Here is a 20,058-nt window from a genome sequence, read left to right on the forward strand (position 1 = left end):
ATCTTTTATTATTCACACGAAATACTGAGAAACAGACATTTAAAAGCTATTAAAACAGACTCCGCATATCGGATCTCCCTAGGACTCCAAATCCGGTAAAAAATACATCAGACAAGCACCTATGAAACAATGTAACAAACACCAAGGTAATTATAGTGATTAGAAAGTGGTGGGGATCGAGAGGATCCAAGGCAATATTAGGGGGGCAATTTGGTCCCCCACTTGCTTCGTAATGAGGCGCAGTGGAGCTACCACTTGAATTCCAAAACCCCCAATGGGCTTAATAAGGAGCTCTTATTCACCAACTTCTATAGAAAATAATATGGAAACCTTGGGGGGGGGGATTTATGAAGACCGGCGTACTTATATTAGGCCCCGCCCCCGTTTCTCAAGCAGGGTTCACTAAGAGGCGCACGACACGGCTGCCCAAACCTCTGCCCGGTGTACGAAATCTACACCAGCTTCCAAGCAGGTGTAGATTTGGATCATGATTTACGCCTGCAAGCAAGCGTAAATCATGATAAATGAGGCACGGGAGGAGGCCATGCCTCCTCTCCAACTCGTCACGCCCCCCCCCTCCCCCAAAGCTCCCCCAGCCCTCCCATCAGGCGAGCGGGGCGTACGGGAGGTGTACGCCAGGGAGAAGGGGTGAATCTGTACCTTCTCCCTGGCATATATGCCTCGGGCATATCTTTCTTAAATCTCCCACCTTGTGTTCACTCTCTATTGTGACCCCATATGGTTGGTGGACAACACTATGTATGCTTTATAGTTTATACTCTTTATATCATATTTTTGTTGCCTGTCGCTTCGTCCTGCCTCCCTCTACCTCTTCCCTCCCTCATGTTTTCACTTTGTTTTCACTCTTTATTGACTTACTTTGTCATTTCCTTTAGCACTTATTGATCTTTACTGATATATGTTCTTATGGTTATGATTTTAGTTATATGCTTGACACTATTTTAGTATTTTTAGAGCCCTGGGGGCTCTTTCTAAGGCTAGGTTCACACTGCGTTTTTGCAATCTGTTTTTGCAATCTGTTTTTTGCAAAAAAAACGGAAGAAAAAACGGGATTGCAAAAACGCTGTGTGAACCTAGCCTAACTATACTTCATAATATCTTATAATTGACTAGTTATATATTATATTGTGTATCTCTTTTGTTTTTCCCTTTGGGGGGTGTTTTGGCACATGTGTGTGCGTGTGTGTGTGTGTGGAGGAGGAGGGGGGAGGTGGCCACTTACGTGTGGGGACATGTTTACAAGTGGATCAGTATCACTATGAATCATAGATGGTTATAATTGTTGTGCCTGATTCTTGTGATTTATTGATATTGTCATATGCTTTTCTTTTAGTCTCTACCTTGCTCTGTTTCTTCCACTTACCCCCTAAGCCTAAAAGAAAGAGAAAAGGGAGAAAAAGAGGAAAGAACTCCTATCATGGTATTCTCGAAGAAGTAGGATTATTTGGAGAAAATCACAACGTTCTATTCAAGAATAGAGAGTGGACTCTGTCCAGATTTGGACATCATTATGGAAATAAATCAAAGATTGCCCGCTGGAAATAGACTACTCCCTTAGGGGAGATGGTGATGTTAGGGCCTGTTCACACTTCGAAATCGGTGCCGAGATTCCGTGCTGAATGTCCCCGCGCGGACTCGGCGCTGGATCCTGCCTTTTATCAGTTTGAATGGGAGGGCTTGCTCGCATCTGCACCTTCGTACCTCTTTACTCAAAGAATTGACATGAGAGTGGAGGTGCGCAAGCCCTCCCATTCAAACTGATAGAAGGCAGGATCCAGCGCCAAGTCCGCGCCGTAGCGTGAACGGGGCCTTACACAGTTCGGCCTCCTTAGGCATTTAAATTTAAGTTGCAAACTATGTTTTGGACAAATAAATTTGTATCTATGTAAACATTGTAAATACTGTTTGTACATTAATATTTATTTAGTGGATACCTGGTAATTAGGAGCGCTTATGACCCGACACCATCCTACCATGGTCATGACTTTAGTGAGCCCAATGCCCACTTTAGTACAATGCCCTTACGTGAAGTACTTGAAGTGTATATTATGTGTTTTTCTATTCTCGCTGTTTCTTATTTTAGAGCTGTGACTAGATAACAACATGCACAATACATGTTGCATTGATGTCTATACTTGCGTTGTGTTCATATGCTGCGGGTTTTTATACAACATCATTGTGGCACTCTTTGCTATTATAGCTTGATTGGGCACTCATATATATCTGAGTTTAGTTTGGGTATTATGGCTTGGGATCGCTATGTGTAAGGCCTCATTCACACGTCCAGTGTTTTTCACGGAGCATGATTTTGTCCGCTAAGTGAAAAACACTGAACTTCTGTTCATTGCATTCTTGCACTGGGTTGAGAGCAGGGGAGATGGGAGCTGGGAGCGGGGAAAATGAAAGCCGAGAGTGGGTGACAGCAGCGGAAGAGATGAGAGTCGGGAGTGGGTGACAGCAGAGGGGGACATGAAAGCTGGGAGCGGGTAACAGCAGCGGGAGAGATGAGAGCCGGGAGCAGAGGACATGATTGCCGGGAGCGGGTGACAGCAGCAGAGGACATGACAGCCGGGAGCTGGTGACAGCAGCAGAGGACATGACAGCCGGGAGCGGGTGACAGCAGCGGAGGACATGATTGCCGGGAGCGGGTGACAGCAGCGGAGGACATGATTGCCGGGAGCGGGTGACAGCAGCGGAGGACATGAGAGCCAGGAGCGGGTGACAGCAGTGGAGGACATGACAGCCGGGAGCGGATGACAGCAGCGGAGGACATGACAGCCGGGAGCGGATGACAGCAGCGAAGGACATGACAGCCGGGAGCGGATGACAGCAGCGGAGGACATGACAGCCGGGAGCGGGTGACAGCAGCGGAGGACATGAGAGCCAGGAGCGGGTGACAGCAGCGGAGGACATGAGAGCCAGGAGCGGGTGACAGCAGCGGAGGACATGAGAGCCGGAAGCGAGGGACAGCGGGAGGGATGAGAGCCAGGAGCAGGGAACATGAGATTCGGGAGTGCTTGACAGCAGCAGAGGACATGAGAGCCGGGAGAAGGGGACAGCAGCGGGGGAGATGAGAGCCGTGAGCGGGGGAGATGAGAGCCGGGAGCGGTGAAAGGAGTGGAGGTAGACATCCGTGCCGCCATCCGCACTATAACCTGTCCTATTTTTTCGTGGCAAGGATCACAGTACGGATGATGGCACGGATGGTGCGAATGCCCACATAGGATTTCATGGGCCCACATAGGATTACGGGACGCGTGAATAAGGCCTAAGGCTATGTTCAGACGCTGTAAGAGACCAGCCGTTCTGTGTCCCGGCCAAGTCACGGAACGGCCGGTCTCTGAAAAGATCATCCTGGCCGATACTGCAGTACCAGCCGGATGATCTTTAGCGCCACTGATTTCTAATGCGGGCGTATCCGTGCGCACCTGCATCAGAACTCCCAACTGCACACAATGGAGGGTGCGGCCGGAGCTGCACGCTCCATAGTGTGCACTGATAGGGTTTTCTGTGGCCGATATTCATTGAATAGTAGCCGCAGAAAACTGACATTTCAGTTTTCTACGGCGCCGCTAGGGATCCCGGCCGGAGCGTATACTATGGGGGAGATTTATCAAACATGGTGTAAAGTAAAACTGATTCCGCCTTTCATTCCTCACAGACTCTTTGGAAAATGAAAGGTGGAATCTGATTGGTTGCTAGGGGCAACTGAGCCAGTTTCACTTTATACCATGTTTGATAAATCTCCCCCTATGTGTATACACTCCGGCCGGGATTCCCTCAGCCTTCAGCACAACATAAGTTCCACACTAATTACGGCTGTTGCAACAACGGCTGTGATTAGTATGGAACTTACGTTGTGTGAACATAGCCTGAGGCTGCATTCATACTCTCATTGTTTTTCCTGGTCTGTGAATATAGTCCGCTAGCTACCTCCGCGATCCATGCAAAATTGTCCTTGTTTACATCCGTTTTGCATCCGTGTCCATGTTTTTCACAGATCTGTTTAATGCATTTTAAAGTACATTGATTACATGACTTGTGTATGTCCATGAAAAACCCAGATCTCATTGATTTCTTTGGGAAATCCGTGCCATGCTTCCGTTCCGAGTTATGACATGTCCTATTTTTAAACAAAACAGATTGGAGATCCCTGAAAACACTGAACATGTGAATAGCCCAATACAAAGCAATGGGCTATAAATTTGTTTCAGTGCGCACGGACACCTTCATGGAACATGTGAATGCAGCCTTAGGATTTTGGCTTATTGGCAATTTTGCTATTGCTATAATCTTTTAGGTTTTTTCCCCCCTCATTGCGCTTGAATCATTGAGTTCATACCATATCTATATACTGTACTTTATATTATGATAGCATTCCATAAATTTCGATGGCTTGTTTTTCACACAGCGGGGGTGTTGGAGCGATGATTACATACTGTGATTATTGGTCACATAAGTTTTATTCCATTATAGCTCATGTATTCAAGCACTTGAGTCAATTCAGTTGTGTATGTATTATGTGTGTTTACATTATACTATTTGCCAATATATTTTGCAATGGTAGATTTCGTGTTACTGCCACCATTCATCCATGCGCCTAATATCATTGTGATCTCTATGAACTTATACCTACCTAACAAGCGTTTCTATTATTACTTTATGAACTAAGGGCCCTTTTACACAGAAAGATTATCTGACAGATTATCTGCCAAAGATTTGAAGCCAAAACCATAAATGGATTTGAAAAGAGGAGAAATCTCAGGCTTTTCTTTATTACCTGCTCTCTGTTTATAGTCCATTCCTGGCTTTGGCTTCAAATCTTTGGCAGATAATCTGTCAGATATTTTTTCCTTGTAAAAGGGCCCTAATGCTGGGTTTACACGGAGCGATAATTCGCCCGATCGTACGATTAACGATTTCGAAGTAACGTTTTTTTTTTTAATAACAATCAGCGTTTAGACGGTACGATATATCGTACAGAAAATTCGTTTTGCGATCGCTTAAGCCTATCTCACACATAGGTAAAATCAGTGAACGACTGTTTACACGGAACAATCGGCGAATTTTTTGCGAACGACGAACAATTTAAGAACATGTTAAAAGTTTGCCGCGTTTACACGTACGATTATCGTTCGAATTCAATCGTTATCGCGAAAATTCGCCCAATAATCGTTCCGTGTAAACCCAGCATAAGGGTCCATTTACACAGAAAGATTATCTGACAGATTATCTGCCAAAGATTTGAAGGCAAAGCCAGGAATGGATTTGAAAAAAGGAGAAATCTCAGGCTTTCCTTTATGACCTGATCTCTGTTTATAGTCTGTTCCTGCCTTTGGCTTCCAATCTTTGTCAGATAATCTTTCTGTGTAAATGGACCATTACACTTATATATGGAGGGCCTTCATCTCCTGAATTATTGGTATTTACTATTTGTGTATCTGTCTAATCTATATTTAATGGGTGCGGCTTGCACATTTACATTGTAGCAAATGTATTTTGATCTGCTGCTGGAATTCATAGAGGACCCCAGTGTCGGACTGGAGTGCCTTGGGCCCACCAGGGGAAATCATTCTTGGGGCCCACCCTTCAGCCACCGCACTTATCTATGGTAACATTAATAAGGGTACATTAACACGGTGTGATATGGGGCAGTATAGGGTTGCAAATGATTGCTAATCAGCAGGGCAGGAAATATCCCCACACATATTACCGCCATACTATTACTGACCAGATCCTGTATACTGAGACTGGTTTTACCAATAATACCAGTATACAGGAGGGAAATATTATCATCATACATATTACCGCCACAATTACCGCCATACTGTTACTGACCAAATCCTGTATACTGAGAGTGATATTACCAATAATACCAGTATACAAGGGGGAAATATTATCACATACATATTACTGCCATACTGTTACTGACCAAATACTGTATACCAATATTACCAATAATACCAGTATACAAGGGGGAAATATTACCGCCACACCACAACCAATACCATCACTATATTGTTACTGACCAAATCCAGTATACTAAGACCAATAAAACACAGTACCGGATTACAAGCAACAAATATTACCACCACATACTGACTAACACCACCACTGCTACTAAATAATCCACTGTACACAGATCACCATCATCTCATCCAGTCATATAGAGATGGATGCAGCTGTACACCGGTTCTGTACTCCATATACATTACAGTGCAAATATATCAGGTAACTCACAGGGGACGTCTTCTCTGATCAGAGTTCTTCCATTTTCATCTTCTTCTCCATCTGTCCTGGGCCATTATGAGAACTTCTCCAAGCCACAAAGCCACAGAATCTGCCAGACAGACATATTAGGCTCCTCACTCTGGCACCATTCTCATCTCTATACACACTGCACATCTGTATTGGCCCCTTTACACCCTCTTTAGTAGGCAGCCCTGACACTATGTATGTATTAGAGATGAGCGAACCGGGTTCGGGTTCGAGTCCATCCGAACCCAAACTCTCGGTATTTGATTAGCTGGGGCTGCTGAACTTGGATAAAGCTCTAAGGTTGTCTGGAAAACATGGATACAGCCAATGACTATATCCATGTTTTCCACATAGCCTTAGGGTTTATCCAAGTTCAGCAGCCCCCGCTAATCAAATGCTGAACGTTCGGGTTCGGATGGACTCCAGCATGCTCGAAGGTTCGCTCATCTCTAGTATGTATGTAAATATACATACAGTATATGGTCCCCTCTGTGTTGTCCCCATTATAGATGGCCTCCCCTGTGTTGTCCCCCTTATAAATGGCACCCCATATTGTCCATCCCCCATATATATAGCCCCCTCATGTTGTCGTTCTTCAATATAGATATCCCCCTCATGTTGTCCATCTCCCCCATAGCCAGCCCCTCCATGTTGTCCATCTCCCCCATATCCAGCCCCCCCATGTTGTCCATCTCCCCCATAGCCAGCCCCCCCATGTTGTCCATCTCCCCCATAGCCAGCCCCTCCCATGTTGTCCATCTCCCCAATAGCCAGCCCCCCCCCATGTTGTCCATCTCCCCCATAGCCAGCCCCCCCATGTTGTCCATCTCCCCCATAGCCAGCCCCCCACATGTTGTCCATCTCCCCCATAGCCAGCCCCCCCATGTTGTCCATCTCCCCCATAGCCAGACCCCCCATGTTGTCCATCTCCCCCATAGCCAGCCCCCCCATGTTGTCCATCGCCCCCATAGCCAGCCCCCCCATATTGTCCATCTTCCCCATAGCCAGCCCCTCCCATGTTGTCCATCTCCCCCATAGCCAGCCCCCCCATGTTGTCCATCTCCCCCATAGCCAGCCCCCCCATGGTGTCCATCTCCCCCATAGCCAGCCCCCCCATGTTGTCCATCTCCCCCATAGCCAGCCCCCCCATGTTGTCCATCGCCCCCATAGCCAGCCCCCCCATGTTGTCCATCTCCCCCATAGCCAGCCCCCCCATGTTGTCCATCTCCCCCATAGCCAGCCCCCCATGTTGTCCATCTCCCCCATAGCCAGCCCCCCCATGTTGTCCATCTCCCCCATAGCCAGCCCCCCCATGGTGTCCATCTCCCCCATAGCCAGCCCCCCCATGTTGTCCATCTCCCCCCTATGATAAAAAAACAAAACAAAACCCAACTCACCTGTCACCACGCTCCCCCGCCGGTCGCGCGTCTCTTCTCCTCTCTTCCCGGACAGATGATCAGCTCCTGGTCCCGGGCAGCACCATCAACACTGAGCTCGCGCGCGCCGCAGCGGCTGGGACTTCCGGTATGCGCTACGTGAACCGGAAGTCCCAGCTGCCGGACCGCGCACAGAGCTCAGTTGTGATGACGCTGCCGGGAAAAGCAGCTGCTCATCTGTCCGGGCGGCGGCGGCACCGGCACGCTTGTGATCGCAAGCAAGACGCTGCTTGCGGTCACAAGCGTGATTGACAGAGCGGGAAGCCTATGGATTCTCGCCCTGTCAATGGGAAAACTGCTTGATTTAACTGGAAGCGATCATTGCGATCGCTTGCAGTTAAAAGGGAAGGTGCGGGACGGCAATCGGAGGCTGAGTGGGCCCCCCAGGAGCACGGGGGGCCCGGGGGCCCCTGCTGCGTGTTCCTTGACTGGGGGGCGGGGCCTACTCCTGCTCGGGGCCCACCGGGGGTTTCCCCGGTCCCCCAGTCCGACCCTGCACGACACTATGGGGTTAAAGGGGTTATCCAGCGCTACAAAAACATGGCCACTTTTCCCCCTTCTGTTGTCTCTAGTTCAGGTTTGCAATTAAGCTCCATTTACTTCAATGGCACTGAGTTTCAAAACCCCACCCAAACTGGAGAAAACAGTAGGCGGAAAGTGGCCATGTTTCTGTAGCGCTGGATAACCCCTTTAAAGGGGTTATCCAGTGCTACAAAAACATGGCCACTTTCTTTCAGAGACAACACGACTCTTGTCTCCAGTTCAGGTGTGGTTTGCAATTAACCTCCATTCACTTTAATAAAACTGAGCAGCAAAACCCGCCCAAGCTGGGGACAAGAGCGGTGCTGTCTCCGGAAGAAAGTTGCCATGTTTTTGGAGTGCTGGATAACCCCTTTAACCATGCATTTAAATTGCTGTGTGTGTGTGTGTGTATTGTTTTCTGCTACTGGGAATCATGCTGGCCACTATGGGGTTAACCATATATTCAGATTGCTGCCTGTGTGTGTATTGTGTTCTGCTGCTGGTATTCATGCAGGACACTATGGGGTTAACCCTGTATTCAGACAGCTGTCTTTGTGTCTTGCTGGCCACTCCCTGCGCACTCAGACATTCTCTGTCTCTGATCAGATGTCTCTCCCTTCCTGCCTGTAACATCCCTTTAATGTTGTGCCGTCTCTGTAAGTCATTGTAAACTTGTCTGATGAAGGGATCTTGTGAATCCTGAAAGCTCGCAGCTCTAACAATTTTTTGTTGGCCAATAACAGGTATCACTCCTAAAATACTTTGATCCCAAGTATGTACCAGGATCTGTAGCAGCATGGGGTGTGTGCATGTGCTCATTTTACTATCCAGCTCACGCGAGAGTGAGATTACAGAAGGTCAGGTGACCAGTCAATCATGTGACCGGAAGAAAATGGTGTCTGGTCCCTGCTAGGTTCCTTGTATTCCTGGCTTGCTTGATATCACGTGAGTACTGCAACATTTCTTATGCCGTACACCACTTATCTATTTGCTCATTAGTTTGATTATATGTAGCCCCATTTTGGGACACTTTATTAACCCCCTGAGGAAGTCTATGTGAGGGAACGGGTCGGGTGTTTTGTCCAGACCCTCTTTCTATGTGACAGCCTTACTGTTTGTATTACATTCTAGTTGCATACTGTTTATGTTGCGCTTGCGCTTTTTTGGCACTTTGATATTGCATTATATTATACACATATTGGTTTGTGATTTCATCCTGCATATTTATACACATTTTTCTTCTTATTTGGTTATAGTTTGTAGTGTACTTAGTTCTGGCTGTCATTTGGCTTATGATATATTCTGTTTGTTTTTTATTTTCGATGGGTGGGGAAACAGGTCCCACTAGACCGCATCATAGTCAGTGGGGTGTTGTGTGTGTATATATGTATGTATATATATATATATATATATATATATATATCATTTGTCCCTGCATTCATGTCAATAAATCTTTTTGTACACTATGAGATATTTTTGAGGTACAGTATTTTTAGCTTGTCTGTTCTTGTTTATGTTGTTTTCAGGTTGTTAGGGCTTGCTCTCCCTTCTATATTTTGCATGGTGCCAGCCCAGGCATTATACATTGTGGGAAGCTCAATCTGTCGCACACTTACCGGCTAGTGACGTATTTCCGCTTTGCCTTTTCTGAGGAGTAAACTGACAGAAACCAAAATGGAAGAAGCGAGTGAGAATCACAGTGTGTCAGCGGCTAATGGTGGAGGTGACACAGCGAGCGAGTCTGTCCCCGCGCCGGCCGTTTCACCAGCGACCGAGGAGCCGCAGTGTGAAGCGAAACGGAAAAGTAAGTACTTCCTGGTGTATTGAGTACTGGCAGGTTAGTCCTGCAGGGGGAGCTCACTGTAGTCGGGCAGTGCCAGAAACCTAAGGCTGGATTCACACTGTTTTTGCAATCCGATTTTTTTTCGTCAGTTTTTGGAGAGAAAAAAACGGATGGGAAACGGATGCTTTGTGGGCATTCGTTTTTCCATTGACTTCTATTATAAAAAAATGAAAACCATTTTTTTTAACATACACAAAAATAAGGTAAAAAAAATGATGAATGCAAATTGCTTTATTTCACATCTACTGCTGATTTAGGTTTTGAAAGATATAACGTAAGATAAACTGTGTACATACCGCTCCATGCCCCCAGTGTTCTTCTTCCCAAAGCCACCACTGTAGCTTCAGAGTGGGTCTCTGAACTGACAGGCCACTCAGTCAGTTACCACCGCGGCCAGTGATTGGCTGAGCAGCTTGTCAGTTCTGAGACCTGAAGTAAACAGAGGGCAGATGACCGTGGAGAGGTATGTAGAAAGTTTTTTTTGTTTTTTTTACACACAAAAAAACACGTAGCGGTGCGCAGTCGGTGGCTGATGATTTTAAGTCAGGACCAAAAGACACAATCAGCCGATAATTGTTGTCATTGGCTGATCGTTGTCTTTATTATACGGAGTGATAGTCGACCAAATTGGCCTGATTCAGACTGTTATTGCTCCATGTAATACGGCCCTAAGACTGCTTGGATCTCCCCCTTGGATATGTTTGGTCCTAGATTATAAAGTGCAGCACGCCACATTTTTGGGGGCTTAGTTTCAACACTGATAAGGGTGAGAAATGCCTAGAGATGAGCACAGCCTGAGCAATCTTAAGTCTAATCTTTCAGCATATGAATTCTGGGGGCTGAAGAAGTTGGATTTAGCCCTAGGGAGTCTGGAAAAACATGGATACAGCCATAGGCTGTATCTATTTTTTCCCGGGCTTCCAAGGGCTACATCCAACCTATTCAACTACCGTTATTAAAATGCTGAACAATCAGACTTGTAGCCACTAGCTCACTGCAGTAAGGCCATTAAATGGGTACTCCAGAGACAATAAATTGTTGTAAAATCAACTGTTGTCAGAAAGTTAATGTCGTATTAGACAGCTCAATGCGCGTGGTAAGTGAGCGCAGATGTGCAAGATCTAGCAGATCAGCGCTTGCTTACTGAGTGTATTAGACAGCTTGACAATCATGCAGCCAGGGCTAGCTAGCTACATCTGTGCAGCCCTTGCTGTGATCCACTAACAAGTGAGCGTTTGCTCTCTCCTCGGCTGATCGATGTGTCTATAACACAGGGCGATATCTGTATGATTTGACAGTCAACTGGTCCATATAACTTGTTAAAAAACCTCAATCCTTCAGCTGCTGTATGTCCTGCAGAAAGTGGTGTATTCTTTCCAGTCTGACACAGTGCTCTCAGCTGCCACCTCTGTCAGAGACAGGAACTGTCCAGAGCAGCAGGAAATCCTCATAGAAAACCTCTTCTGCTTTAGACATTTCTTGTCATGGACAGCAGTGTTTGAGAATGGTTGGCAAAAACACTTCCTGCAGGACATACAGCAGCTCATAAGTACTGGAAGACTTGAGATTTTTAAAAGTTATTTACTAATCTGTATAACTTCCTCACACCATTTGATTAATAAAAATAAGTTTTCTCTGGAGTACCCCTTTAAAGTCAGTGTGGTCTGTATATATACAGATCCCATTCGGAAGCAGAGCTCTCCCTATACCTGGCTGCTGTTGGCCAATTTTTGGGCTTGACTCGTTTTTTCTCTGGAGTGATAGTGGAAACGCTGTAGGGAAACTGATGATGCAACCAGCTGCAGATCTCAGCGCTTCTCAGCAGCTCCATAGAGAATGATTGGAACGGTGTCCCACAGCTCCATTCAGCAGGGATTTCAGGGCCCCACAGTTGTTGGACCACCCTAAATCTCTTGTGCTCTATCCTGTCGATTCTGTGGAAAGGGCATAACTATTTAAGATGGGAATACCCCTTTAACATTGGAGTGACTGTACTCCCTTGGTTTCATATGGAATCTGTGAAAAACAAAAACCTTTCTGTATAAAATCAGAAGCCCACAAAGGTACAGCTAGAACCTATATCAGACAGTGGGCATCATATAGGATATCTGAAAGGGTCAGTGCAAAACTGATATATAAAGTAAAGGGAGAGAGGCTCCTGTCCACCCCATTCTCTGCGTACACAGAAATGAGGGGAATATGGGCAACCACCTGCAGTATCCTAAATAGAATTGGTATTTTTCAGGTGACTTTTGTCTGTAATTAAAAAAAAAACCTTTAAAAATGACATGTAATTGAATTTCTTCCTCCCAGTTGATGTCCTCCTGAAGGCTGTTGGGGATACACCGATAATGAAAAATAAGAAGTGGACTATAGAGCGGACTCGTACAGTACAAGGTCTGATGGCCTTTATCATAAAGTACCTGAAGCTGGAAGCATCGGAACAGATGGTAGATGTTTTTAATTCATTCAATGACCTAGAGATAGATATGTATGCAGGATCTACACAGAACAGCCACACAACTTTTTGTTATCCTTGCACACCTAGTAGTCAGAAGTTATTATTATTAATTATTTAAGTTATTATATCAGCTTTAGGGTACCTTCACACGTCCCGGATTTGCAGTGGATTTCACTCTGCCAGTTTGCAGTGAAGTCCACTGAGATTCCTAGTAGCGTGAAGTTCTATGGGGTTACATATCCGCAGCGGAATTTTCATTCTGCTGTGGATATGTAACGCGGCCCCTTAAACCACCCGCAGCCCCCAGCCTGGAGCATACATTACCTGCTCGGCGCCGCAGCTGTGCGTGAGGCTCCCGTCGGTCCCCATCAGCCAATCGGTGCTTCCGTGCATTGATTGGCTGATGGGGACCGAGGGGAGTCGGGAGCCTCACGCAGCCATGGCGCCGAGCAGGTATGCTGCGGACATGGGGGTTAAAAGGGCCGGGTTACATATCCGCAGCAGAATGAAAATTCCACTTCGGGTATGTGACCCCATAGAACTTTACACTACCAGGATTCGCAGTGGATTTTGCTGAAAACTCGCAGCGTGAAATCCGCTGCGAATCTGGTACATGTGAAGCTAGCCTTATTAGGGTGAAAGTCTGAGTCTGCTTATGTTAATGGGATCAGCCAACCATAAAATGTGTATGGTTTAGGATGTCATCAGGAGAATAGATCATGAATGTAAACAGAGGCTGTTGACCATATACCACACGTGCATTACAAAATATCCTTATATTTGATTTTTTTTTTTTTTTTTCATGATACCAATGAGTCTTGGAAAATCCCTGCATTGTCCCATTTGTATGAACACATACATGTGTATATATAATGGCAGATAAATGTATACTGTTGGTATGGATGCAGGCAATGTGGACATTTTCTACCATTCTTTATCATTTAACTATTAAGTATTTGGCCCCATATTAGGCCCTTGAAAAGGACCCTTACAGTAGGAATATTCATTGTTTCCCATAGCAACTAATCACAGCTCAGCTTTCATTTTACCAGGGCTAATGAATATGTAAAGAGCTGAGCTGTGATTGGTTGTTATGGGCAACAAATGTTATTCCTACTATAAGGCTACGTTCACATGTAGCAAAACTAGTGGAATTGTCCACCGCGGAATGCCGTTAGCCTTCCTCTCATAATGGGAGTCTATGGGAGGCGCGCGCTGCTGCTCTCCTTGCAATGAAGAATGAACATGTCCATTCTTCAGCGCGGAGAGACGCTGTGAGAACAGCAGCGCGCGTCTCCCATAGACTCCCATTATGAGAGGAAGGCTAACGGCATTCCGCGGTGGACAATTCCGCCACAGAATTCCGCTAGTTTTGCTACGTGTGAACTTAGCCTAAGATTGCTAGCTAAATCTCCCCCTATGTCTTTTGGATAGATGTCCTTCCTCTAGACAGAATATGCTTGAATGTTTTTCTATGTGCTTGTTGGACTTCTTTTTACTAACGTTCTATTTGTTAATTATATGTTTACTGAACACCTAATTGTTTTTATAATTGTCTTTATTTATATATTTACAGTTCATCTATGTCAATCAGTCATTTGCTCCGTCACCTGACCAAGAAGTGGGAACATTATATGAGGTAAATGAGCCTCAGATTTTTTTGATCATCTGTAGTGTATAGCCATGCTGCTTTAAGTTGGAAAACACATTTCTTGCTATTTTTGAGCCTAGTGGCCCAGATTTAGTCCCCATGCATACGTTAGAAACCTTTGGTTCTGGATAGATTTACCTATCGGGCATGGACCTCCTTTAGGAATTTTGCTGAAGGATGTCTGTGCCAGACAATAGGTCAGGAAATTGTAGAACAGGCATGTCAAACTCACGCCATCCAGCTGTTTTAAAACTACAAGTCCCATCATGCCTGGACAGCCAAAACTTTAGCTGTCCAGGCATGATGGGAATTGTAGTTTTAAAACAGCTGGAGGGCCTGAGTTTGACACGTCTGTTATAGATTCTGTCCTATTTTCACCCAGAATGCCATCACTGATGCCTCATAGAACCCTATGGAAACATCTGGAATTCTGGACAGCTCTGGATGCATATCTGGAAGTTGGTTGGAATTTCAGATGCCCCGCTAGCCAACCTAGGCCACTGGGTGCTACGCCTGGCCCTTTAACTGTATGCACTCCAAAGGAGTGCAGAATATTAAATGTGGCGCTCTGACAGGACGAGGAGCCATTGGTTCTTGGCTCCGTCAATCTCTCTTCTGGTGGAGGAAGCATTATGTCTCCAGCCACAAGAGGCCACTCTCCTCACTCTTCCCCATTAGTGTTGCAGCCATGCATCAGGCGAGTATTGCTTTTTTTTTCTTCAGTTTTTACAGTCAGGAATACTTATGGTTTCCCGAAGCCTCCTGAAACACTTGCTGATCAGTATATCTAATTTTCACACACTTGGATCTGTTCACACAGAGTATTTTTTTTTATCTGCAAAATAGCTGTTTTAGGGTGGGTTCACACTACGAAATCCGCACTAAGAAGTTTCGGCGGATTCCGTTGCTCGTACCCGCTTGCAGCAGGACACATCTCAGCCCATGCCATGGACACCATTCTATGGCCGTATCGATTCCGCCGTCCGTCGAAAGAATTGACATGTTAATTCTTTTGGCGGACGGCAGAATTCGCCCCCACCTATAGAATATAGTCTATGGGAAGGGCGGAGATGTGCGCTCCTGCGAGCGGGTATGAGCAACGGAATCTGCTGTAACTTCTCAGTGCGGATTCCGTAGTGTGAACCCACCCTCAGGTAAAAGACCAGAGGGAAGCACACAGTAGGGCACTTCACTTCCTCTCTGTCAGTCATCTCCATCTTGCAGCCCCATAGACTCATAATGAAGTTGCATGACGGAGGACAGGAGACTTAGATGCAATTCTGCACTTCTTCCTGCTCTTTCTCCTGATGGAGCCACAAATCTGGTGGAGATATTTTGTCCTACAACATTGATAGTAATATTTCATTTCACTGCTGCTGTTTCCTATTTTGTGTAATCATACTAAACTCTTTCTTCTTTCTTTATTTAGTGCTTTGGCAGCGATGGAAAGCTTGTTTTACATTATTGTAAATCACAAGCTTGGGGATGAATAACCATATATTATACGCCTTTCTGTTCATGCTTCTGATCCTAGAAGACGTTTATGAAAAATTCTTGCCTTAATATTGTCACCTGGCTCCAACATACATTAGGAATGCTTGCCTTGTATGTGAAGAAGTTCTTTGAGATAACTCTTTGACTGTAACCTTACTGTACAGAGAAAGGCAGGATGGATCTAGGCATAAGTCAAGAAATTCTTCAACCAATTATAGTGTAATTAGATTTTCATTTGCTGAACAGAGAGTCCATCTATTGTTCACGGTCAGATTATGTCGCCTATTAATACATATTTCTGAACTAAACGTACATGAAAAGTGATCAAAACTGTGCCACTTCTTTGGATATTCCGTTTTAAGAAGTCAGCATTCCTATAACCTTTGGGATGCAGAAGAACTCCAGAAAAGCTGCCAAGTTTTGCCCCATTATGCAGATTTTGCAGGTTCCTTCTCTATTTTTCAATCATGTTTCACTTGAAGCATTAAAAAAAAACATCCTTTGTGGTGGTAATTTTTCTTTCATACTCTTAGGGTCCTATTCCACGGGTCGATGGGGGCCTGATCAACAATGTAAACGAGCACCGATCTGCTAGATCGGCGCTCATTTACTGGGCTTATTCCACTGCCCGATAGTCATTTAACGAGGGCTGCAGGGACATCGTTACTGCTGTCCTTGCAGCCCTTGTTTAAAGATCATATATTACCTAACCAGGGCTTCTCTTGCGCTCCTTCTCCCGATCCCTCGCTCCAGAGCCGCTTGGAGCGGCCTGTCTGAGCTGACAGACCGCTTAGCCAATCACTGGCCGCAGCGGTCCTGGCCAGTGATTGGCTGAGCGGTCTGTCAGCCCTGCAGTCTGGTTAGGTAATGTATGATGGTTTTAAATTGTTGGTCGCCCGCCGCACACCACTATTCCACATAGGGATGTGTGGTCAGTGCCCGATGATTTTAGGTTTTCACCTAAATAAAAGATCAGCCGATGACACAATCATCGGCTGATCGTTGTCTCTATTCCAGGGAGCGATAATCAGCCGAATCAGGCCGATTATTGCTCCGTGGAATAGGCCCCTAAGTCACGGGTCAAACTGCGGCACTCTAAATGTTGCTAAGCTACAATTTGCCTGGACAGCTGAAGTTTTGACAAATTTTTATACAGTGTATACACTAGCCTGATCACTGCTTTTAGAGCAGAGCCATTGTAACAAAGCCTAAGGGCCTGAGCTGCCCGGTAAATGAGCATAGATTTTATAAACTGGTGCTTGTTTAGAGATGTGCAGCTGATGGCCAATTATTATTTTTGAACAGGTTGTTAGGAAGGGTATGGTGGGAGTCTGTGACGGGCAGCACAGGACACAGGGGAAACTTCCTCTACACTCCACTCCACTGGCTAAGCGGGCATTTTTGAGCCGGGTCGTGATGTCACAGGACTGGAAAATCCAGGAGACTGGAATGCTGCAGACAGGGCCGACTTTAGGGGTGTGCGACCACATCAGTCAAAAGGGGACGCCAGCACACAGAGAATCCAGGCACGGGCCGGGCCACCGCCCCCTTCAAATATAAGCATGTCTAATGACATGCTTATAGTAAGATAGGGCACCCTGATTGACAGCGTGAGAAGCCATTGGGTCCTCCAGCTGTCAAAACACTCTTGTGACTGCAGGCAGTGTTATGCCTGCGTTCACAAAAGGCCGCTCGACACCCAGGGGCTGTTTGTCAGCTGTGTGCTCGCACGCACTCCTAGAGGGACACTGCTCTCAGCCTTCACTGCACCCCACAATACATGGCCTTCATTTACCCCCCGTTGTGTCCTTGTTCTGTCCCCACAGCAGCTGGGGTAATGTAATGGAAGAAGACAGTAGAGCAGCCCCTGCCCGGCCCGTATAATGCAAGACCTGGGCGCTTTCGATGCAGGATCCCTCTGTTTATGAGGCTGCTTGCATTGGAAGCTAGGAGATGATTTGAAGGGAGCCTGTGAGAGGTGAGTAGTTTTTTTATTTACTTTCACTATGGGGGCAGCACTCAGGGGTCTATATACTACTGGGGGCAGCACACGGGGTCTGCATATAACTGGGGGAGCACACGGGGTCTATATACTACTGGGGTCAGCACACAGGGGTCTATATACCACTGGGGGCAGCACACGGGGTCTGCATATAACTGTGGGAGCACACAGGGGTCTGCATATAACTGGGGGCAGCACACAGGGGGCCTATATACTAAGGGCAGCACACAGGGGGTCTGTATACTACTGAGGCAGCACACAGGGGTCTATATACTACTGGGACAGCAGACAAGGGGTATATACTACAGGGCAGAACACAGGGGGTCTATATACTATTGGGGGCAGTACTTAGGGGTCTATATACTACTGGGGGCAGCACACAGGGGGCCTATATACTACTGGGGGCAGCACACAGGGGGCCTATATACTACTGGGGGCAGCACACAGGGGGCCTATATACTACTGGGGGCAGCACACAGGGGGTTTATATACTTCTGGGGGCAGCACACAGGATCTATATACTAGTGGGGACAGTACACAGGGATCTATATACTACTGGGGTCGGCACTTAGGGGTCTATAAACTATTGGGACAGCACACAAGGGGGTCTATATACTACAGAGCAGCACACACAAAGGATCTACACTCGCCGGCCACTTTATTAGGTACACCATGCTAGTAACGGGTTGGACCCCCTTTTGCCTTCAGAACTGCCTCAATTCTTCGTGACATAGATTCAACAAGGTGCTGGAAGAATTCCTCAGAGATTTTGGTCCATATTGACATGATGGCATCACACAGTTGCCGCAGATTTGTCGGCTGCACATCCATGATGCGAATCTCCCATTCCACCACATCCCAAAGATGCTCTATTGGATTGAGATCTGGTGACTGGAGGCCATTTGAGTACAGTGAACTCCTTGTCATGTTCAAGAAACCAGTCTGAGATGATTCTAGCTTTATGACATGGCGCATTATCCTGCTGAAAGTAGCCATCAGATGTTGGGTACATTGTGGTCATAAAGGGATGGACATTGTCAGCAACAATACTCAGGTAGGCTGTGGCGTTGCAACGATGCTCAATTGGTACCAAGGGGCCCAAAGAGTGCCAAGAAAATATTCCCCACACCATGACACCACCAGCCTGAACCGTTGATACAAGGCAGGATGGATCCATGCTTTCATGTTGTTGACGCCAAATTCTGACCCTACCATCCGAATGTCGCAGCAGAAATCGAGACTCATCAGACCAGGCAACGTTTTTCCAATCTACTGTCCAATTTCGATGAGCTTGTGCAAATTGTAGCCTCAGTTTCCTGTTCTTAGCTGAAAGGAGTGGCACCCGGTGTGGTCTTCTGCTGCTGTAGCCCATCTGCCTCAAAGTTCGACGTACTGTGCGTTCAGAGATGCTGTTCTGCCTACCTTGGTTGTAACGGTTGGCTATTTGAGTCACTGTTGCCTTTCTATCAGCTCGAACCAGTCTGCCCATTCTCCTCTGACCTCTGGCATCAACAAGGCATTTCCGCCCACAGAACTGCCGCTCACTGGATGTTTTTTCTTTTTCGGACCATTCTCTGTAAACCCTAGAGATGGTTGTGCGTGAAAATCCCAGTAGATCAGCAGTTTCTGAAATACTCAGACCAGCCCTTCTGGCACCAACAACCATGCCACGTTCAAAGGCACTCAAATCACGTTTCTTCCCCATACTGATGCTCGGTTTGAACTGCAGGAGATTGTCTTGACCATGTCTACATGCCTAAATGCACTGAGTTGCCGCCATGTGATTGGCTGATTAGAAATTAAGTGGTAACGTGCAGTTGGACAGGTGTACCTAATAAAGTGGCCGGTGAGTGTATATACTACTGGGGGCAGCACCCAAAGGGTCTATATACTACTGGGGGCAGCACCCAAAGGGTCTATATACTACTGGGGGCAGCACCCAAAGGTCTATATACTACTGGGGGCAGCACCCAAGGGATCTATATACTACTAGGGCCAGCACACAGGGGGTCTATATAATACTGGGGGCAGAAGACAGGGGTCTATATACTACTGGGGGTAGCACACAGGGGTCTATATACTACCGTGGGGGCACACAAGGGTCCTATATACTACTGGGGAGCACACAAGGGGCAAATATTATATAGGGACTTTGCTACTATATTGGGGGACACAGCATTGCTTACTTATGTGGGGGCACAGGGGACCTTAAAACCATATAGGGGACCTAACTACTGTATGTGTTGGAGCCTAAAATGTTTCTCTGGCAGATTTTGGAGATAGGATTAACAGCTGGGGGAAGGCTTCAAGGTGGCCCAGGCAGAATGGAGAGATAAAGGAAAAGTGAGACTCTGATCAGAGAAGACCCTT

At 46.4% G+C, this 20,058-nt stretch overlaps 1 protein-coding gene across 3 annotated transcripts; it reads left to right on the forward strand.

Annotated features, from left to right (window-relative positions):
* Positions 1-8,828: 8,828 nt before the first annotated feature.
* On the forward strand, positions 8,829-16,188 carry ATG12 (autophagy related 12). Of its 3 annotated transcripts, none has more exons than XM_069947446.1 (6): positions 8,829-8,893; positions 8,981-9,182; positions 9,893-10,041; positions 12,394-12,530; positions 14,118-14,180; positions 15,622-16,188. In XM_069947446.1, exons 3-6 carry the CDS (start codon positions 9,912-9,914, stop codon positions 15,679-15,681), a joined length of 390 nt encoding a protein of 129 aa, XP_069803547.1. In that variant the 5' UTR covers positions 8,829-8,893; positions 8,981-9,182; positions 9,893-9,911; the 3' UTR covers positions 15,682-16,188. The 3 variants fall into 3 exon arrangements, with proteins under 3 accessions (XP_069803547.1, XP_069803545.1, XP_069803546.1); XM_069947444.1 differs by having other exon boundaries at positions 8,831-8,893; positions 9,764-10,041; XM_069947445.1 differs by lacking the exon at positions 8,829-8,893 and having other exon boundaries at positions 8,970-9,182; positions 9,764-10,041.
* Positions 16,189-20,058: the final 3,870 nt, after the last annotated feature.

The sequence above is a fragment of the Dendropsophus ebraccatus genome, chromosome 12 (genome assembly GCF_027789765.1).
Source record: "Dendropsophus ebraccatus isolate aDenEbr1 chromosome 12, aDenEbr1.pat, whole genome shotgun sequence".
NCBI classification, from domain to species: Eukaryota; Metazoa; Chordata; class Amphibia; order Anura; family Hylidae; genus Dendropsophus; species Dendropsophus ebraccatus.